Source organism: Rhea pennata, chromosome 5, assembly GCF_028389875.1.
Source record: "Rhea pennata isolate bPtePen1 chromosome 5, bPtePen1.pri, whole genome shotgun sequence".
Lineage (NCBI taxonomy): Eukaryota > Metazoa > Chordata > Aves > Rheiformes > Rheidae > Rhea > Rhea pennata.
The window spans coordinates 2364025-2387642 of NC_084667.1; the positions used below are offsets into that span (position 1 = coordinate 2364025).

Here is a 23618-nt window from a genome sequence, read left to right on the forward strand (position 1 = left end):
CATACATTTTTCTTACTTTTAAGAAAATTAACTCGGGGTTTTACTCTTCCTCCCCTTTCAACAAAAAGTCATTTACACGCACACAGAAGAAGAGCAAACCCACTTAATCAGAACCCTTTATTTACATAGGCTTCTAAGTATGAGTTTGTATGCATTTAGACTCAACATAAATGACTTCTAAGACTAAAAGAAAAATCAGGTTCTTCCTTATTAAATTTTGTACAACTCCCATGCTTAAATCTAGCCATACAAAATTGTTGTAAAACAAGTAAAACTGCATTTTATTTGCACGCTTTGCTGCCAGAGCACCATTAGATGTTAAGCAAATGAGAACTGGGCACAGACTACTTTAGAAGAAAGCAGAAATCAGCAGATTGGTCTTCATATTAGCAATGGATTATAACTGACAGGAAAAAAAAAATCCAGTTTTCCTGTAAACAAAGAAGGAGCCGTACCTCACATGCATTAGCATAATCGCCAAGTTCCACATAGAGTAGTCCACGATTAATTAACACTTTAAAAACTATTTCCTTACTCAGCTCAAGCAGGAGAAGAATTCCATAATCTTTCAAAGCCTACAAAAACATATGTATTTTAAGCAATAACTTATTCAGGGGAATACAATGATACTTTAGAATTTAAAAAACAAAATTTTAAATTCCTACAAATCATGTACATGTGCATTGGCTTCAATTCGACTATAACAGCGATTCAATGTTGCAGATTGAACTTAACTGCATTTGAAGCCCTCTTATGATTACATATATACCATTTCCAGACTACAACAGCAAAGAAAATATATTAAATATTGACATAATTAAAACTTTTTTGTAGTTGCATATATTTCAAAGTTAGAAATAAAATTTATTTTCTCCTAGAGCTAAATGTTATGTCCACAATTTTATTTAAAACTTTGTTTTTAACGATTCTAAATCCATTAATCGGGATTTAATATCAAAGTAAGGAACTTTAATTAAATATTGTTAATATGATATATTACTACTGAAAAATCTAAGAACTAGCTATATTAACTAAGTTTTGGTAAGTATAGAATGGAAAAGCCTCAATTCACAAGTTTATCAAAACTGAACAATATTCTAGCAGTGCTTGATCTAAAGAAGTTATATTCTTATTCTTTTTTTTTTCACTTGAAGAATGAACTCACACAGTGTAGTAAGAAACAATCAGACAGTTTAGGGCTAATATCACAAAAGCAATATTCCATATATTAGCCACTTCAGGGAAGCCCTATTCCTTGCCACTTTTAAAACCAGAATCAACTTTACAGAAAACAATCCAGTTCTTGTTAAATCTGGTAGATTTCTTGGGTGCTACACTTAAATACTACACTTTTTCGGCTACTTCCCTCGTATTTATACCAGATGATTGCATTGCTGTTCAGAGGGACCTTGACAGGCTAAAAAAAAAATGGGCAGTTAGGAAACTCATGAACTTCAAAAAATGGAAGTGTGAAGTTCTGCCCCTGGGGAGGAATAATCCCATGCACCAGTACAGGCTAGGGGCAGACTGGCTGGAGGGCAGCTTTGCAGAAAGGACCTGGGGGTCCTGGTGGACAACAAGCTGGACGTGAGCCAGCAATGTGCCCTTGCAGCAAAGGCGGCCAGCAGCTTATTGGACTGTACTAGGACAAGCGCTGACAGCAAGTCGAGAGAGGCAATCCCTCCCCTCCACTCAGCACCAGAGAGGCCATACGTGGAGTGCTGGGTCCAGTCCTGGGCTCCCCTGTACAAGCATGATGCAGACATGCTAGAGCGTCCAGCAAAAGGCCACAGGGATGATTAAGGGCTTGGATCATCTGTGATATGAGAAGAAGTAGAAAGAGCTGGGACTGTTTAACCTGGAGAAGAAAAGGCTCAGGGAAGATCTTATCAATGCATATAAATATTTGATGGGAGAGTGTAAAAAAGATGGAGAAGTCTTTCCTCAGTGTTGCCCAATGACAGGACTTGAACTGGCTTTTCTGAAAAGTGATTAAGAATGATTTATAATACCTTACAAATGGTGGAAGTATCATTTTCATATCTTAAGGTTTTACTTTAATTTACTGTAATCTACAATTTCTCTTTATCTATCTGCATCATTCTTGCTCACTTAACCACAAGGCCCTTGCCCAAGACCATGATTTGATTTCAGATTCCTTAACTCACATACTTGAGAACTAGTCTGACCTCTGAAAAAAGACCTCATAAAAAAGATATCTTGGTATGCTCTTCCTCACAGCCCAAAGATGTGTTGTGTCTGTGTGTATTCTCTTGTGCCTTTGGCATACAACAAAGCTAGGAAGTAAAAACATTTAGGGGCAGTTGACTGGCAGGTCAACAGAAGTTGAAATATGTGAATGAGAGTTGTAGGTACATCAAATCACAATTTTGATATAGTCTTCTCCTGATTAATTCTAATTGATAATCAATAACGGCTATTATGAACAATTGAGTGATCATGTGTTGTTGAAAAAAAAATGAGTACTATACCTTTCTGAAATCCTTTATTTGATGATAACAAACTGCTCTGTTATAATATGCCAAAATGCAGGATTTGTTGAGGTCAATAGTTTTGGAAAGATCTTCAATTGCAACTTTGTATGTCTGCACATGCAAAAACACTTTGTATAAATTATAATTCACAATTCACAGCACTACATATTTTTCCTTAAATTAAAGCCTATTGTAAAATTTCATTTCATGGTTTTATATTTTTGTTTATTCATCAGCACAGGAAAGCATCCTACTATTTCATGATTTTCACTATGGACTAATTACTGCAGTCCTTTTCAGTGGGAACACTTCTGTAGAAGCTCTGTTTGGGCAAGCCAAACATTCTTAGTATTTGCTTATATCATATTCATTTAATACAATACATAATCAATCCTTAATTTTACTAGCATGAACAGAAAGTGGCTTCAGAGGGGAAGTAATCAAGTTAGGGTTCAATTAAATCAAAAAATTAATCAAGTAGAATTTCTCCCTTCCACCAGCAACACTGTTTTCCAATGCTTTTACCACTATTCAAGAATAAAGTAGTAACTAGGATAGATTATCAAAGGTTCTACAGGAGCTAAAGACTCCTTCTTACACCACCAGCACAGCCTGCATCTGCAGTCTTGGCATGCATGGTGTACCATGCCACCTTCTCGAATCCAGCTTTAATAAATTGTGTGTTACATTCATATTTACAACGATAGCAAACATTCCCACCTTATTGTGATACTTCAAAGTTCCTCGATAAAAATGAGCTCTCGCACTGTTAGGATGAATTTTGATAGCCTCATTACAATTCAGAATTGCCTTAGAGTACCTGCCTTTACTTCCATAGTAAATAGCACGACTCATATATGCCTGTAGAAATTGAGACAGAATGATGATGCGGTATAATGCTAAAAAAGCTAGGTTTTTAAAGATAGGCATTAAATAAAAGTAAGGAATGACAAGCTTCATAAAAACCATACATCTTATGAACCATATTCATATGAGAAAAAAAAAGTATGAAGTCTCAATTATAATAATGAAAAGGAGCAAGAAAATTGAAACAAATATGTGTTTGAGTAAACAAGACAAAAATTGAAGTCTTTAGATTTGAAAAAAACAATATCCAAAGAAAGGCTATTAAACAGACAGACACATTCTAAACAAAAAGCCCAAGTGATGGGCAAACTATTCCTTAAAGGAGATCTTTGAAGTTGCTTTGAAGCAAAAACAGTTTGCTACCACAAGATGGAAAAGGTGCTCTGATATTCTTACATCTGACATTCCGAGAAAAAGAATATGAGCAATAAATAGAGTGCTGGCTGTTAGATTAAACAGCAGTATACCCATAAATGCAGAATACATTATTCTTTGAACTCATCCTGAAGTGCCTCACAGAAACAAGCTACCAGAATTCTTTATATTACCTGGAAATGTGATGGGCAAAGTGCAAGTGTTCGATTGAAATCTAGGATACACTTAGCTTGTCCAAGTTGCATTCTACACAGCCCCCGCTGATAGAAAGCATCCGGATAACTTGAATGTAGTCTGATAGCCATACTAAAAGCATCACAGGCCTGAAAGGATAACATACCATTTAGATTAAACATGATCTGTTTGTATGTAGTTTAAACCACAGGCAGTTTTGCAGTTAGAACCCAACATGTATCTGCATTGCTTTTTACTGTTTTCATCTGTTTACCGCTACTAAAAAATTTGTAATGTTTAATGCCCTATATAACACAATCATAATCACAGTGTGGTACAATCTAACCCATTTAATAATCTCTTCTTCACTGAGACTGCAAAGGATTAACCATGCACATGCTTTTCTATCTATAAAGAGTGGAAATAGTGAAATACTTATTATAATGGACAATGAACAAACATGGCTAACCTGCAACTCCTTTAAAATCCATCTGGATAGTTTTTCCCTCTACACTGCACATTAACTTACAAAGTCACGAGCTTTCCTGGCATATACAGCTGTAATACCGGAGCTATATTGACCCAGAAAGTCACCTCTTGTGATTATCAGGTATCACCACATTAGACATTTCAGATATTTCTTACAGCCTTCCTACAAAAGGATATCAATTATGACTGTCAGGTTTAGAGGCCAACGAGGCAAGAAATGGTTCTCCTTGCCTATGAAATTATGATAAATCAAATGTTTCTAGTTTCAACCTTGAACCTTTTAGCAAATCTATAACTGAAACATATGGAACTTATACACTGAAACAGAAACGTTGATATGAACCCACACTGGGCATTACACAAAGCTCACTGATAGGCTTTCAATATGGTTTTCAAGAAAGAAGCCTCCAATATAGTTAGAATTATTTATTTTATTAAAACTAGGTAAATATATTTTTCTTAGGTAATATAGTTTATTTATAAAAAAAATCATACATCAGATGAAGGTCAAATGGAATCAGTTAAGGGTGTTTTGAACAGCAATATATAAAACAATTATGCAATCAGTGCCATAACTAAGACAATATTCCAGGAATCCTCTTGTCCAAGTTTAGTGCCAATTTACTAAACCATTCTTACTCCTCTATGAGCATAGTTTTTTTATCTATGGCATCTGTGAAAACACTGATACATAGGTAAGAAATTCATGTTACTTTCTGCTCCAACAGGATGACAGCAGATTGTAACATTAATGCTGGAAAATTGATTCACAAACTTGCAAGACAGTCTCCTGTACATCATGAGCAAAAAAAATTGTGGAGACTGTTTAAAATATTAAAATCCTTTACTCAGTTTTCATAGCCGTTGTTTACAGACAATAAATTGAAAGACTAATACAGCCTACATAACTGATACTAACCTGCAATAAACTTACTTGCTCCATATAACACAGGCCTATAAGATAATACATTTCTGCAGCCTCAAATGTATTAGGTAGGGTTCTTGGTGAGGTAATCAGAAGCTTTATAGCTTGTTTAAAACTTTCCACAGCATTCTGCAATACAAAGAATATTCATAGTTGTAAAGCACTTGACTGAACGTCTGCAAGACTTACTAGCCATTCTTAATTCTTTTTTAAAGTTTTCCTTAGTCTTAGGAACATTAACGTAAAAATGTTTAGTCTGGTGCTCCCTTGGTGCTGGTAAAGGTAGTCACACTCTTGATCTCTGAATGCTTCATATAAACAACAGATCAGGAAAAAAAAAAAAACAAAGAAAAAACTTTGAGATTCATTTATGTTTCAAAGAAGCTACTGTACACAGTAGAGAAATAACAGATTATTCATTTATAGAGTTATTTAGAGAAATAAATAAATATAACTATTCATTAATTAATTTTACTTATAACTTATTTCCTCTTCTCAGGAAAAGGAGGTACACCTTTTGATGGTAGCTGGTGATAATGAAATACTTGCTGCTGGTTTCTTTATCTAAAGACAAACTATTTATTCCATATATAACTTGCAGAAATGTATTGCCTATTAAGAAACACATTGAAAAGATCCATCCTGCTCAGGTATTAAAGCAATTTAATTTAAGTTAGTAGCCTCTCAAAATCTTATCATGCCTCATAGATGTGGGCAACAATTTATGAATATTTAATAATGATTTGGTTTTAAAAGAGAGTTAAGGAAAACAACCAGGAAATTACGACTACTTCAAGATAAGCTATTCCTCTAACCTTTTAGGATTAGAAAGGGACAATGATACTGACAGAGACCTCTGAGCCAGTTTCTTTTTGGACCTCCAGAAACTGGCTTTGTCTAAAGGTTGAAAGTTTAAATATTAAGAAGAGTAAAAGTACTATAGCAATTTTTCTTAAATGAGTCTGTCAAAATAAAGGTGCATTTGTTCGAAAAGATCAGCCTGAAATCCCAGCGCCCACACAAGTATCCGCAAATACTACACCTGCCTAAGTTGTCATCAAAACAGTAGAAGTTTTAAATGATACAAGTCTGCATTTCCTGCTATTTTAAAAACCTTTCCCTCTCTTCATACTGTTAAAAAAGCCTGATACTTTAAGAAACAAAAAACTGTAGATGTCTGAACTCCCTCGGGCATGATCCTAATGGCACAGCTGATTCTCAGGGCAGTATAGCCTGAAGTCTGACAATTTTCCCATACTAGAAGGATTCTGAAATTCCTTTCCAGGGGAGGTAGTGGTGCAAGTCTTCACATCTGGGAGAAACACTCTGACAAATCAGGAAAGGACTCTAACACACATCCTCTTAACCACAGGAGTTGAAATGGGTTGGACTGAAGGGTATTAATGATTGCCATCTTAAATGCCACCTGGCATTCCTCTTTGAAGGACAGCAGAACCAGTCATGTTCCATTACCGTCTGAGACGAATAAAACATCCAGGCCTAACAAAAAAGCTGAGTGGCCCAAGAGGCTTTATCGGTAAAAACAAAAAAACAAAAAAACAAAACAAAACAAAACAAAAAAAAGCAGTATGTATTTTTAAGTGTACACCTGATAATCATTTAAAAAGAAGTCGCAAACATAAGGTTAAGAGGAAAAGAAAAAACAGAGCTCTATGGATAGGTAGACTAAAGGCTTTTGAAACTAGCTCTTGCTTGTTCCTATTATGTTCAGGGAAACCAGGCTCTGTACATTTTGTATAAATAAACAGGACTGCAACAAGAGCAATGGCTAACTGCAAGAGCAAAAACCCTATGATATAAGAATATTAACAAAGTTGAGAAACTAGCTATAACTGTACGCTATATATTCATTTTACATGCACAAATTAAACTTTTGTACTAAATTTTATTAGACAAAAAATGCTAGACATACTTCTGTGTCACTTTATTTCAAAAGAAGCAGAATTAGGGTATATAATTGATCCCAATCTACATAATTTAACCTTTTAATAGATGATCTTAGAGGTTTTAACATTAAAATTGCCTAATTATGCTGAACTTCTAGTGGTGCACGACTATGGTGTTGAAGTCTTATTCACCTCTTATAATCTAAACACATACTGGGAACTTTTACCTACATAACAAGGCATCTCAAAGTGCTAAAAGAACACAGAAATAAAAACATTGTCTTGCTTTACATACATATATACAATGTAAACATTACTAACCTTAGTTTTCTTGGCTTTCATTTGTATTTTTCCTAGAAGAACAAACACTGAAGGCTCAGGCTGAATTGCAATAGCTTCACATAAGTACTCCATGGCTTTATCGTGATTTTGACAAAATGACTGAATGAGTGCTTGCTGAACAGGCTGAGACTTGAAGGATCCTGGAAGAAAAACATCATGAAAAGTAGTTCTCGCTCTTCCTTCAATCTATACATTGTCCAGTATAAAATGCCTTTAAGGGAAAAGCTGAAACTTCAAAAAATAAACTTCAAAATGCTATCAAAATATTTGAGTGTCAAAATGTGTTTGCTTTAGCAGCCATAAAAATATCAACTACTTACATATAAAAGTCTGAAAACGAACAGTCAATTATCAGCAAGTGTAGTTTAAGTGCTAAGCATCTGCAAATTTTTACCTTTTTTTCCTCACATCTAAGAAGGCTTTGCTCTGTGGAAGTATCACCATGTGCTTACTTTGTTTTTATATTCTTATACCCTGTGTATTCACTGTTAGTTGCCACCAGAGACAGGACGTTTGTCTGATACAGTGTGCTGCTTTATGCCCAGCACGTAACAAGAATAACTATACTGCAATATTTTAACTATTCAGATGCATTGAGAAGGTTCAGTCATAAATCAATTTGGTATCTTGTAAGGAAAAATCACATGTAAAAACAAAATAGAATCTTTACTCAATATTTCCGTAATGTTAGAAATCAGGTGGAAGTAAAAAATGACAAGCACACAAAAGATACAGGAAATTTTGAAATCACACATGATCCTATTGGTAATAATATACATCAATATTATTTTTAAGGCTATAGACACACAAACAAAATGTGCTAGACAGTAAGTATCCATATTTTAGCTGATTTGTGATAACTAGCCTTGAGATTAACTTTTTAAACAATTCCTTGCTTACAGGTTGTTACCATGGCTCACAAATCCCTAGGCAAATTGACATTACCTTCATCCATTTCTGCAACTTGGTGAATGCATAAACTTGCTAGTTCATATTTCTTCATTTCCATTAAATATTTTCCCCTATAATGAAATATTTGTTAGATACAATTAGAAGAGCTATCTCCAAGTATTTTTTTTTCCAAAGTGCAAATACTGCTAGAGGATTAAAAAACTACAATTCGCTTTCTTTAGCATAAAATGAAAAAATAATGTCTTCCAATAAATACAGTCAAGGTTTTTTCCTCTTTGTTTCCATCACATCTCAATATTTCAAGAATTGTGACAATCTTAAAGCTGCTTCCAAAATCCATCACAGACTGATAGCTGATAGATACAGTCTGATTTCAAAGACCAGCAGAGATTTTTTCTTCTTCAGCTATAACCATTAGTAGAATAGGCTCTGTTAGCCAAACAGCTGTCTTGGAGACAGCTGAGCAATCCTCTTTTAGGAGTTGGAAAGTACAGCATTACTGACTGGAACCTAATAAACATTTTTTTTTTTTTTTATTTAAGGAATTATATCCGAGAATTTCCTCTTCAGCTGCACTAGCCTGTCAGGGTAGGAAACAGCTTTACGTAGGCACTTTTGACCTTGGTAAAGCTGGATGCTTCCCACTGGGTTGAGGATGGAGGAGAAGGGAATAGAAGTCTAAATAGCCCCAGACTCAATCTTTCCTATTCTTTGTTATTATGTGGATTCTACTGACAAATCAGGGCAAAATCCATCCACTTGGGGAAAACATTTAAATTACGAATTTTTTAAAGTTCAGATTTGCAACAGAGTCATCAACCAGTCTTCAACCAGTTGCTTCAATCACTTTCCTACCTTAATATGTACAGTTGTAATTTAGTTGGATAAAGATGAATAGCTCGATTTATATCCTTCACAGCATTCGGTAAATTATGAATCTGTAATTAATAAAATAAAAACCAGCAACTTAATTGCTAATATGAATGCAGTTTGAAGAAAATTAACCTTTCTGTGTAACTGTGGTTCTGCAGGATGCATTGCACACATGATACCAATTCATTAGGCATATATACCCTCTGCACAGGAGCTCAGAAAAGGTCCAAACATGCCTGCTCCACATTTTCGTACACTCCCACAGTGCAAAACCAAAAACCAGACAGTTCTTTTATTGTTCCAAAATTCAAATAAGACAATTCTGGACTACTGGGAAGGAGATTAGGTTATGAGATCCGCATGCACATATATCCTGATGAATCTTAGTTGTTGCAATGAACCTAACCATTTATTTTCCCAAGTGTCTGTGCATGTGATCCCAGTAACTGTCCTTCAGAAGCTGAGGCAATGGCAGATCATTACAATGAATGCTCCAAGGACTGATACATCCACCTAGGATAACTGCTCTGGAAACCATCATCAAAGAATAGTAATAATGGAATGCACGCACTCAGCTTATTTAGCTGCTTTATTTATTTCTGTTATCTAAACTCTGTTAATAAGACTACAAAAGCAATCTGAACGTTGGTAGATGACCTCCAGCACAACCTATCAGGCTTATTAAAGACAGAATCAAATAAAGAATATAATCAATCAATCTGGATGGACTTTGAGCTAAAAGTCATTTCCTTTAGATGTGCTATGGAAGCAAATGAACAATCTAAGCAATCTCTCCAACCAATTTGAAAACAAATTAAGCACTGTGAGATACAACAGTTGTTTCAGTTCTGTCAATGACAATCTCAAACTGTCACACTCCATTCTTTTCACTCCCAAGAGGATCTCAAATAATTGCTAACTGAATCTATTCTGAAATCCCATGCAGAATAGGAAACATCCAGTTTCACAGAAATTAAAATATTGGAAATGTTTTCTTTCCTATTTGTAGTGAAACAAATTTAAGTTTCCTGAAAAGAGAACTCTGAAGAAAATTGTTTATAAAAAATCGTAATTTCAAAATTTTTATACTTTAAAAATACATCCTATTACAACACAGATTGGATGTGCACTAACATAAAAAGATAACTTTAAAACACATTGTAATATGCGACATCATTGCATCACATACCAACAGTATTTTACAATAGTTACAATTTATGTAATTCTATTACAGTGGTAAAGACTACTTGAAGTATATAAGCATGTTCTAACATCTTTGTAACACCAAGGCCTAAGTGTTAAAATGCTCACACAATCGTAAATATAAATAAAGCAACACTGAATGACAAATAAAAGCAAAAGGAATGTCTTACCTTATGATATGCCTGGGCTCTACATAAATAGGCTCGAACATTTCGGGGATCAGTTTCAATGGCATTAGTAAACTGCTGAATAGCTTTATAGTATTGATCCAGATGTAACAGCAGTATCAGACCAATGTTTAGGTAAGCAAAGACGACAGATCTAAAAACAGATTTTTATTCCCCCTTTGTTAAAGGTATCTCACGAAACGTCATTGTATTTACCATGACTTACAGAGGCTTCATCAACTTTTATGCCATTTACAACATATCTATTTTACAAAGCTAGACTCTGAATTTCATGCAATAATCACAAGACATATTACTGATTACCAATTAAATTCTCCCAGATACTAATGTAGGCATATCTACACAGTGAATGACATTACCAATATTAAACTACCTCCTTCAGACAAACATTCATTAGAATAGCTTCAACACTGCAGGCTTTGGTCAGCTTGCTACATTTGGCTATGCACTAGAGGCTCTCTGATCACCAAAATCAGCACTCCAAAAGTGACTTGTAAGGAAATGGTGACAAATTTGTCACAGAAGCTGGACTAGGAATAGCCCTAGTTGGTAATTTTGTAAGAAACCACACTCATACCAAGAAATGCTGAATTCTTCAACAGTTAAAAAAAAAAAAAAAAAAAAAAAAGAAAGGCATTTTTGTTTTACAAGACTGACAAAATACAGGCGTGTTCCATCTAGCCTGCTATTCTTTTTTTCCATTTCACTCAGCCGGCTGCTGGCAGCCTGGGTTTCCAAGACCTGCAGTCTCCTGTGCACCCCTCTCACACAGACAGTTTCTAGGCAAAGTGCTAAGCTTCCTCCAGCACAACGAGCAAAGAGGAAGAGCTGAGGGTACTTAGGCCTCCCTAACACCTGAAGATTGGACATGGAAACCTTGGCTCAAGACAGGACTGTTGAGGTTGCCTGAGGCTGGAAAAGAACTTGGCATCTTCAGGGAACAGGTAACACAGCTAACTGGTATGGGAAACTTGTTGCACATTGCAAGACTGTTTGCATGGCAGGGCTGCTACAGACACAATCTAATGCATTTTTAAGCGGCAGGAGGAAATACAATTCACAAGAACCACGTCAGCTTTAGTCACCAACTGCCAAAGATCATAGGCAGTAATTTTTTATTTCAGTAACACCATCTATTGGCCTTTGCTAAACTAAATATTGTGGCATTTTATTTTGAAATGATGTTTGGCTTTTCTACCAGCATTGCAGAAAATTTCTCTCCCAAAAGACTAATAAAATTATTCAGGCATGAAAGATCAACTGTAATTAGGACTTCAATTTCATCGTCTGTCTTCCAAAACTTAATAAATTATTTGTTATGTTGCCATATAAGACAAAATAAAGTTAAATTAACAATTATTATTATAGTCACATTAAAGTAAATGAGGCAAAAAAAACTAAAATAAAATGACATTATTGTTTATGTCTGCACTAATTCTAATCTATTTTCTGAATATCAGTTGTGATTCTACTTTCCTTTATTAGTGTGTTTATGCACTAGCTAATCAGAATATACACAAAATATATTAAAATTTGAGTCTAATCACCTGTCCAATGCTAGGACACTTTCAAAGTCACAGATTGCAAGTGACCATTGACACTGTTCTGAATAAACGATCCCACGATGAAGAAAAGAACAAAAATTTTCCTGAGTGTCATTGATGAGCACTGTTGGAGGAGGAGAATAAAAATCAACTGTTCAGATATTCATATGTATTTCTGTTGCTCTACATAGCTTATTCACACATTACTTCTTAATCTAACTTTCTCAGAGTTTGATAAAATATCACAGAGATAACATTTTAGATCATAACACAAATGTTTCATGTGGCATGAAATGCCTTCAAGAACATAATGACACATTCCAGTGACCTCCACTCAAAATGTTACAGTGATGCAGGAAAGCTTCACTTTCAGAGGGGAAAATAACTGAAAGGGTAACAACAACAGTAAGAGCCAATATCTAATAGCAACCTTAACAGAAGTGATAACAAGCAAGTTATTACAAGTGCTGAGTAACTACAGTCCATTTCAGTACTTACAGCAGGAAATAACTGCTGTATTTGTGATATCAAAAAGTAGTAATTACTGGTGAACAGTCATTTCCCCTTTTAACGATAAATGCATTCAAGCATCAAAAGAAACAAATAATACCAGAAACACTGAAGTCCTGCACAGCTCTTTTCGGATCAATGTGTCGTAGTATGCAACCTCTATAGTAGAATGCTAACCAACAGAAAGGGTCTAGATGAAGTGCTGCTGACAAGTCTTGTATTGCATCTCTATACCGCTGTTGTTTAACATATGCTCTTCCTCGATACAGCCTAGTGTTTAAAAAAATTTAAAGAAAAGTTTCTCTAAATATAATTTCCCTTACAAAAATATTCCTATTATCTATAATATTAATAGGCTGAGTCAACTTAGTAGTTCTTCCATTGTTTTTGTCCTGCAATCTTAAAATTATCTTTGAAAAAGTGTTGAAGAATAGAGTAAACATTCAATTTTGTTTCTGAAGTTAATAAACCAAGTCAGAAGGAACAAAGTCCTGTGGCCTGTATCTATTTGTAGATGTCTACAACATATGTTAGATGTCTAACTTTTCATTATCGATGATGAAGACTGAGTCAACATAATCCAAAGAGATGAGAGCAATTCAGTTCATCCAAAAGTACACACTTATTGGCTGCTCAGGTGAATAGACCTTCAGAATTTATGGAAGATCTTAGATACACACTCAGTCTATCTAGTGTCTGCTGACTATCAACTAGCTCATGACTACAGCAGCAGCTCAGAAACCTACATCCCAAGGAGAGAGCATGCTGACACAAACTGAGGTATCATAATCTAGTGCTGAATCTCTACTTTCATTTTTACTTAATATTCACGAATTCAACTTAGAGTACAGAAAGAATGCAAATCTTTGCAGGAATGTTTTTAAACAAGTCAAATTTACTACTGTCCAAATCACGAATTTTTTTCGGTCTGTATAAGTCAAACCCCAAATAATTATTCTAACTGAAAAATAAAGATATTTCCCATCCACATAATAAAATTTTTTTACAGAAAACATTAAGTCAGCAAAATGCTAAATTAGAAGCATCAGGGCAACCAATGGATATTAGGCACAGAACTATGTAATCCTTAAGAACATTCTTCTCTTTGAGCATGTATTTAAATCCAGCTCATCCAAGCAAAGCACATATGCATGTGCTTAAGTCCAACTGACTCTATATTTGCATAACTTCAGTGGGATCTGAGCACATGGTTCTGTGCTTAGCTAAATTAAGGTCTAGGGACTAATCCAAAGTCATTAAAGCAATACAAAGATTCCCCAGCGAATATGATGCCCTAGAAGTCTTATTCTATTTCTATTAGACATCTCCTTGGAAATGCAGTTGCTTTATTATTATTTAATGCATATTCAATCTTCTACATATTATTTTAGTAATCCACTTAAAATTCAAATACTTCTGTCAAGCTATATATTCTACCTCGCCTGAGCATTGGTAGGGTCTTCCTTGATCACAGCAGTAAAATCCTGAATAGCTGTAGTCAAAACTGAACGGTCAAAGAAATGTATTCCATGTTTCATAAGTGCATCTGTTCTTTTTGAGTTATACTGAAAACACTACAATAAAAAAAAATGCCAAAATCATGATGTTATTCATTATTATTTCTGACGATTAAAAGTCTTATCCAACAAGCATAAAAAGTATATTCTTGCATTCTCAGATTTCCTTTTTCATGCTCTTGTCCTTTAGTTTCTTTTGTCATTTCCATTAACTATAAAAGTGAAACACAAAACCAATGACACAAGCTTACAATTGCCTCGTAAGTTGTAGACATTCAGTAACTTAACTAAATTATCTGACAAGAGGAACAGAAATTACATATTCACTTCCACAGCACTGATTTCTTAAAAAATTTATTTGAAAGGATAATCATTCTCCAAACTGCTTGCCAGATCTAACCAAATGCAGTTAAATTTATTAAAGTTACCACATTAAGTTACACAAAATTACTACATTATTGCAATAATACAAAAAGATGAGCTTACTTTGGCATAATCATCCATGGCCAATAATAAATTATCTTCCTCGAAATACAGCTCCGCTCTCTTGAAATAAATATCGTCGTCCGCCGGGCGGCACTGTATCGCGGCGCTGTAGTTGATGAGTGCCAGCGTGTAGTCGCCCAGGGCTTTGTAAATGTCAGCCTTCGACAGGTACGCGTCTGCCGCAGCCCCACCAGCACAGAAGAGGTGTTAGTTAGCAGCCAAAGCTCTCTCCACACAAGGAAATTAATACAATTAATAGAAAGAGAATAGTAAGTTATACAAAAGATCAGGAAGTGCTGTTCTCCTCTGAGCAACAGGGCTCTAAGGTTTGGAGCTACAGCCCGGTGCTCAGTCCTGGAGCCCGTACGGCTGGAGCTGATAGCTCCTGCAGGATTCAAAGGCACCAAGGATCTTTGCCCTCTGTAGAACCCCAGATACTCCCAAATGTTTTAGGCTGTGAACAGTAGGACAGAAATGGACCATCAAGCTGTTTAGCATAGGCCTGTTGGGCACAGATCAATATAAACAAGAGATCTTGTTTAAATGGGCCCACAAAATAGCTACCTCGTACAGATCACCAACCACAAAACATTTTCCAACCTCTTTTAAAAGAAACTGCTAATGAAGGAATATTATAGTAAAAGACCCAAAGTCAAACTGTAATATAGCACGGAAACAAAATAGCAGAGGTCAAAGGCATCAGCAATCTTTTAAGTCTCAACTTCAGCAAATAGCTTAAAATTTCCAGATGATCCACATCCCCATTTTCATGTTCCATAGCAGGCCACATTCAGAGACAGTATCCAATGGACCCCGACAATCCGATGAAGGAGTAAAACAGTTCTTCCTGACCCCTGACCAAGAGAGCCTAGCCCCCAAACAGTTTAAACCAAAGCATAAGCACAATATGCCAGAGTACTTGAGCAAAAGACAGAATAAAAATCTCCCTGGTCCTTGCAGGTCGTTAACAGGAACTCTGATGCATTGCATTAACATGTAACAGATGTGGTGCCAGCAACAGTGACAGTTTCCTTTCCCTCCCCTTCAGTACATTAATGGATGTGACACCCAAGGACTCTTACTATAAGCGAATTTTCAGAAACACTCTGGTGTAAAATTTCTTTCACATTATCAAGCTCTGCTTTAGGTTCCTTTGTGCCACGACCCAATTTAAAAAAAACACTCCAGAGCTTCACTACTGAATTAATGAGAAGCCATCTTGTAATTTCCAGCCTACATTTATTCATGAGAGATTTATAATGATTTGATCTTCTGGAGATGTCACCCTTCAATCTAAATATTTTTTCCCCTTCATGACAATTCCTGCCAATGTGACTTTTTACAAAAACATTTATCTATTACAGTACTGGCTGATTCTCTATAACTGCTTAAACTATAGATTGAAAGCACATAATAAATGAACTGTATTCAAAAGAGTAATATAGCAGCTTTAAAACGTAGTATGTTGCTTAGCTATCCTTTGGATGCTCTGCACAGAGAAAAGGTCTCAGTAAAGTATTATCAGCTTTGAGTTATTTAAAGAATCATTAAAAAAAAAGGTTAGGTCAGAAGGCACCTCTCAAGGTCACATAGTCCAATCTTCTGCTCAGAGTAGACTAACTTTAAAGTTAGGTCACGTTGATTGGTTGTCCAGTTTGAAAGTCTTCAACAAACATCTGCTCCAGTGCTTTAACCATTCTCATTTTTAAGTATGTTTTCCTCATATCCAGCTGAAATTTCCTTTATTGCAACTTGCACCATTGCCGTCTGTTCCTTTGCTGTGCAGCTCTCAGAAGAATTTACCTCTGTCTTTGCTACTACCACACACTATGCAGCTGAAGACAGAGTTATCGCCTAGCCAGGCTAACCTTCGCCAGGCTAAGCAACTCATCTCCCTCAGCCATTCCTTATATGCTACATGCTTCTGGCCACCGATCATCATTATGGCCTTCTAATGGACTTTCTCCAGTCTCTCTCTCTTGTACTGGAGGTCCAAAACTGGACACACTATTGCAGGTGCAGCAACATGACCAGCAAGTAGCAAGGAATCGCTTTCCTTGACCTGCTGGCCACACTTTCACTAACGCATCCAGCGTATAGTTTAACCTTCCCTGCATAGTTTAACCTTCGCTGCCACAAGGGCGCACTGGTGACTCACGTTCAACTTGTCCACAAGGCTCTCAAGGTCCATTCCCACAGAACTGCTACCTAGTCTCCAGTGGGCAGCAATCATCCACGAAACTTCTGTCAGCCCTCTTTTGGAAGCTGGGGACCAAATTCTAGTCTCTTCCTTGGTCTGCCAACTAGATGGCATCTTTCTCTTTTAAGCTCCTCCTCCTCAGTTAAAAGGTATGGCAGAGCAGGGCTGACTTAATGTACTTAATATCACACTGTCCCCATGACAGGATTGCTTATCAGCATTTCACATTAAATTAATGGATACAGTTGCCATGAAGTTTTTTTTCCGTGCACTTTTTTCCTTGCATTTTTTTAAACGCACTAAAATTAAATACCTATTTTTGTCTCAGAAACTCAGCTTCTGTCCTAAACCTTCAAAGATTCACGTCTGCTTTGTAATCTTTCTATAACACAGACAAGCCCACTGCTGTAAGTTTAAATACGTGCATAAACATTTACAGAACTGGGACTGAGGGCAAATAGAGAAAAAGCACTGTGAAAAACAAACTGCTTAAAAAGTTTGGTTATGCTTTAACAAATACTTGCCTGCTTTGTTTTTGCTCCAATTACTTATGAAATTCAGGTCATCCAAAGCAGCAGAAATTCTTTCTTGAAAGAGGTAAATCAAATGTCTATGCCAGTAAGCATTAAGTAGTAGTGGTTCTAAGCTTATAGCCTGTAACAAAATATGAGAAGCAAGTAATAATTAAATTGTGGAAAGATTTTTTTTTAATAAGTGCTCAAAATAGCACATTGGAACTATTTTTTGCATAGATTTGTTTCCAGAAAAGACCTAGACCAGCAAACTTCTATTAAACCTAAGGACCTGAAAAGTTTGACTGATGTCATTTATTTAAAGGCGTCTTGTGCTTACACACATGCAGAATCAAAGTCTATGCTACCAGTATATTCAGTGTAAAATATAAATAAGCCTGGGATATTATCATGTTTATTTCTTTAAAATAGTTATCTGAATTACTTCTAGAAGATCAAAATATCTCTAAGGGAATTCCAGGGAATAAATGTTTAAAACAACCTTATCAATTGATCTCCTGTTTGAAAGAAATAATTAACATGTCCTCTGTTTGTTATTTTCAAACTATGCTATTATGATCCTTTTAGAAAGTACTTAATATTCCCTAGCAGAAAACACTTTATTGAATATTATCATTCAAATAATGTATTCCACATATATTCATTATGCATACAATAGACACTTAATAGCCATATGGAAATAAATATAGATGAAACAGATCATCGAGAAAATTGATACCCATCTGAGACAGTAGTCTGCTACAACAGTAATTCTCGAATTTTGTCCTGTAACTATTTGTAGAATCCATAAAAAACACAGTCAATAGTGTTCATATATGTTACTGAAGAGAAAAATCAATAATGTTTTCACTATGATATGCAATAACTTTGAAATGTTGAGATCTGATCTTGGCCCATAAGTCCAAAAGGTTTGGAAGCTCTGCATTACAGTCTGGAATTTATAACCTTTCAGATACTTGACAATCTGTTCCTAAAGTTCTAGGTGAACAAAAAGATGAGATGAAACAGATCATCGAGTTGCTATGAATATTGTCATTTAAAGGTGCTTTTTGCAAAGAATGCTTTCAGCAAGACTGACAGCTGGCTGGCATTCTACTCCCCCAGAGCAACAGCAACACAAAAGGACAGTTCAGTGTCGCATTATCAGGCAGCACACTCCAAGGACCGCGCACCTCACCAAAGCAGCTGGCGAGGACCGCTCCCCAAAAGACACCAACAAAAGCTCGGTGCGAAGAGCTGATAACTGGAGATCCTGGCTAAGAAACGGAGGACATCTTTTGCTGTATGAGGTCATATATAGCACGAAGTATTTTGGAGTGTCAATCTGATTACATCTGTCTTTAATATGGCTGTCCGTTAAATGGCAATGAAAATACCAGTCCCAAAGTACAACATGCGACTTCTCTGCACCAGCTTCACAAATACATAGAATTGTACCACTGCTTAAAGATGTTTTTAAAAGTTTTAGCAGCTTCTACTTTTAAATGATACACTTTAAAAATATTCTTTTTGTTTCTGTTTTTGCAGCAATGCTTTTATCTGGTTTTGGTTCTTTTTTTATTATTAAGCTGCGCGGTCTCAGACAGAAGCAATAGCAGTTTTGTAGCACTCTAAAGGAAACTTAGAAGTGTTGAAAAAACAAACATACATACAGAAGAGAGCATTATTACATCATTATTGTACAAAATACTAGCATCAAATGATATTTTTTATTACGCACAAGACACATTGCTTTTCAATTTATTTTTTCCCTATGCTTTTGCAGATACTAAAAATCTGCTCACAAGCTGTTCCAGTAGCAGGACTTGAAGCAAAAGAGACCTTGCTGGGTTGTTTTTCATACTCTATCTCCAACATACATAGGCCAGTTCAGGTCTTGGGACTGTCATCCTGAGTAAGGGTCCCCAAAGAAACTGTATGGTGCCTGGAAAACACTAGAGTAGAACTTTTTATGGTATTCTCCCAGGACTGACCTTGGGTTTGCCATAGAAGGACAAAAGCATTCAGCTAGTTACCAACTCTTCTATGCTTCCAACTGCCTCCTTAGGAGAACTCAGATGCTTAGTTAAGAAAGAAAAACAAAGAAAAAAAAATGTTCTTGGTAAAAGAAAAAATTGGCATTAAACTTACTTTTTCCAAGTCATCCATAGCTGACTTTAACTTGCCTAATTTTCTCTGTATTGCTCCACGTCTACAATAGTGAAAAGCTAAAGGTTGCTCTTCCTTTTCTATTAGCACTGTCAGTCGTCTTACTTCTTCTTCTAAATCTCCAACACTAACTGCTGCATCTTCAAGTGGAACAGGCTGCATTGAGTCAACTAGTTCTCTCCGTAGATCTGCTTCTTGCAAGTCCTTCCTAGTTCCTTTGAGTAATTTGATATCCTTCTCCTCAAAATCAGTCCTACTAGGTGGGAAAATTTCATCAAACCAGCAATTCCATATTCCACTGACCCATTTGCGAGCAGAAGTTTCTTTTGGCATTCCACCCCTCACTCTTGCGAATTCTTCAAAATCTAATAAACAAGGGATACTAGGACTACGATATTGTCTGACTGCTGAAGATACCTTGATACTGAATTTATCATGAATAGGAAGTCTTCCCAGGGACACAGACCTGAGGGAAAAAATATATTAAAATTAAAGGTTCCCAGATACATTAACAATACCAAATTACATCTGTCAAGCAACAACTATTCAAATAACTATTGTTTACTATCTTGTTAAAAGTAATTTTCTAACTTATCAGCCATTTATGGAAAGAAACCAGCAGAATTGTGCTGAGTGATTCACGTCTCCATTCAGCACTTACTTGCAACTGCATGCTTACCACCTCTGAAAACTTCTAACTTAGATTTAAAAGGACAAGACTAAACCTAAGAAGGAACCATATTTCAGAGTGGATAATTACCAACACGGTTAAATACACAAATTATAAACCATGGATAGATAAGTACATAGATGATAGATCCTACTGAGGTTATAAGGAGGCACAACACAAACATAAAAAGCACCACCCAATTTGTAAGGTGAAAAAACACTTGAATTTACATTTCCAAAATTATAATCTGGGAAAACTCACAGCTTCTAAGATGAGAACCTTCACAAATGTTTTATATCAACATCTGCTTTGAGACTTTGAAACCAAAGAAACAGAGGTTTTCAAATAGAAACACTTTATCACAAACAATACTATTCTTGCTAACACAGAAGGGAATACTAAAAGGGAATACAGAGATAATATTTTATGTATCTATGCTTTTGTAAATGGGATCCCACTGGAGAAAAGGGGGGAAATTAACGGAAAAATGAAGCAAGTGAAGCAAGTCCTCGCATGAATAACATATACAACAGGACAAAGACAAAACCTCCTCGATCTTAGCAAATCTGATATGAAAGCTTGTCAACATAAAACATATTGTACCCCTCTCTGAAAGATGACTTTGGAAAAATGCCACCAGTTCCATTAGTTACAGCTCACTATACCAGTATGCTGTGGAAAGGTGCATTAAAAAAAAAAAAAAAAAAGACTTTGTATCACATCCTAAGTACATAAATAATAAATATTCACCAACAAGATACTTAGTGTGATACATAAAAACAGAAAATTTGTCACATAAAGTTTTTAATCATTCATTTAGATAAATCTTTTTCTGTCATTGCATGAAGCAACACTTACTGTTTAAAGTGCAATATGTACTAAATATCCTAAAAACCCTTGAAAAGTATTTATTTTTCTTTGCATTAAAAAAGAAATATTATCCTAAATAACTAAACCATAATTCCTAAATTTCAGAGTAATACTTAATATCCAGAAATACAAAATATAGAATTAAATAATATGGCTACGAATTATAATATATTCTTTTAAAAGGCAATATACATTAATTAAAAGAAAACCTTTTAAGAATCTTTGGGGGTTGACTTAATTTCTTAATCACAGCTTCTAATTTTCTAGAGTCTATTATTTTCTTTGATTTCTTTGTTTTCTTTTTTCTTGGGAAAACAGGGTGTTTAATCCCAGTCTTTTGAGATCTCTCAGCAAGAACAATGTTATTCTCACTATCCTCTTGTCCAGGCGAAGTAGGCATTTTTTCCATTGGTGTGTGTGTCTGCACTGACTGTGGATCATCACACACTTGATTCAAAGGATGCTTGGTAGAGGAGCTTTTCCCAATTTTTGTCTCAACTTCTGGCTCAGCTATCTGTTGCTTCATAAACTTCAACTCTTTCATGCTGGTTTTGAAATTAGCTGACACCTTTAACACAGTTTCATCTTTGAAAGTAGTCATCTCTGGAGCAGAGACTGACCTTCTAATCAAACTTATCTGTTAGAAAAAAGGAAACTTAAATTATTTATGTCCATTTAAAATAAGATCTGCATATTACATTTGCTGAGTTTTAATGGATTGGATTTTGTTTCTTGCCATGGGGACTACATAGTAGAAAATAATTTAATTGGGTAGTGGGGTCTGCATACCTCAGACTGTGTGTCAAAACAATGAGACCTAAAACACTAATTCAGTGTTGTCGGAAGCTGGCAAAAGGACTAAAATTAATCTTCTCTATAAAAATATAACAAGAAATTTGAACTAGAAACTCCCACTCTTCATATAAAAGTTGAATTTTAAAAACAAAAACGTACGCGCCGGTAGGGCTGCTTACCAAAAAATGAACTGAGATAGACTTTTGAAGTTCGATGAAAAGATGGAAGGACTCTCTAAAATGCTTGGCTTTACAGCTGTGTTACATGGAAGCAGAACTAAAATCTGAACAGAAATGTGTACCTCTATACTTTGTGCCCCCATCACCTGACAAAATCAAGAACTACAGGATAATTGTTATACTCTGGTGTTTAATTGTAATTAAGTAAGTTTTGTTTGTAGTTAATGTACTCTCAGTCTTTTCTACTGCTTTTTCTAGTGCTTCTCAGTCTTTTCATTTATTCTGACTCGTCTAACATGCACTATAATACTAAGGATAACACATCCTCAAAGAAATTAAAAAGCAATCTCATGTGCACTGCCTGAAATTTACAGTTCAAAAAGACAACATTGATGCTGTGTTATGTCTGAAATCTAAGGAGCTGATACTGCAAGCCTTTAAGTAAGTTATTGCACTTTTTTTCAGATTAGCTGAATGAGTATGGACAGCTGAAATAAATAAGGCCAATATCCAAACGCCTGTAAAATAAATGGGGGGTTCTTTGTACAGATCTGTGCTCTCCTACTTTGAAATTGAGAGATTCAATATTGCTAAGCCACTTGAAAGAGACCTTTCAGAATCTGATTTTTGCATTTATTAAGAAAATACTAAGTTTAATTCAATTTAGTGCAAGAATTTCTTCTACAAAATCACAGTTTGGGAATAAATACATGTAGATATAAAACAATACCTCTAATTTCTCACTGTTGGAAAAATCTGACAACGAATGGTATCTTCTCAGAATAGTTTTTGCCTATAGATTAAAAAAAAGGGGGGGGAAATAAGTCTGAATTAGTCTGAGTCTAATATGACAGAGCTTTCAGAAAAACTCTACTTTTAAAAGCTGGGACTACCAAAAATAAAGATAATCTCTGAAGGAATCTGAATTTTCCCCAGAAAGCCCTGCCCTTGTCTGAGTGGAGTAAGGAGTGCATTTATCTGTATTTCCAGATGTCTTAAGCCTATTTCCACTGCCAGATGTCTGAAAATCCCAGACATATCCAATGTACTTGTACAGATTAATCCTACAGAGCAATTGCAGTCAGCTGGACACTTCTAGGAGTGCATATATTCTATACATGTGCTGCACAGATGCTCTGTGCATGCACAGTAAGTTCAACACGCTGTGAATATGCCACACTGTTGATCACCTAGACTGAATTTCCTGGATGTGAGGAGATGTCTTTTCAATCAATATGTATTAGGCACAACAATTCCTAAAAGTGCCAGACTCGCTCATTGAGCATGGAGTTACATTACTTACATGTACAATTTTTTTTTTTTTTTTTTTTGCCTTGGGAACCCCAGACGATAATATGGCTACATCAGCACAACAGTAATTTTCAGTAAGAGCATTACTTCTGTCTGAGAAACTGA

General features: G+C 35.5%; 1 protein-coding gene across 1 annotated transcript in view; it reads right to left on the reverse strand.

Annotated features, from left to right (window-relative positions):
• TTC6 (tetratricopeptide repeat domain 6) overlaps window positions 1-23618 on the reverse strand; it is a 53169-nt gene that overhangs the window by 9865 nt on the left and 19686 nt on the right. The window contains exons 8-24 of the mRNA XM_062576190.1: window positions 22933-22995; window positions 21438-21865; window positions 19671-20154; window positions 17532-17661; window positions 14808-14983; window positions 14242-14378; window positions 12905-13074; window positions 12298-12418; window positions 10733-10883; window positions 9342-9424; window positions 8520-8596; window positions 7554-7714; window positions 5320-5454; window positions 3911-4060; window positions 3216-3356; window positions 2493-2606; window positions 456-575 (exon numbers count right to left, since the gene is read on the reverse strand). Coding sequence (XP_062432174.1) covers window positions 456-575; window positions 2493-2606; window positions 3216-3356; window positions 3911-4060; window positions 5320-5454; window positions 7554-7714; window positions 8520-8596; window positions 9342-9424; window positions 10733-10883; window positions 12298-12418; window positions 12905-13074; window positions 14242-14378; window positions 14808-14983; window positions 17532-17661; window positions 19671-20154; window positions 21438-21865; window positions 22933-22995 — 2841 coding nt within the window. The remainder of the gene's footprint in view (window positions 1-455; window positions 576-2492; window positions 2607-3215; window positions 3357-3910; window positions 4061-5319; window positions 5455-7553; window positions 7715-8519; window positions 8597-9341; window positions 9425-10732; window positions 10884-12297; window positions 12419-12904; window positions 13075-14241; window positions 14379-14807; window positions 14984-17531; window positions 17662-19670; window positions 20155-21437; window positions 21866-22932; window positions 22996-23618) is intronic.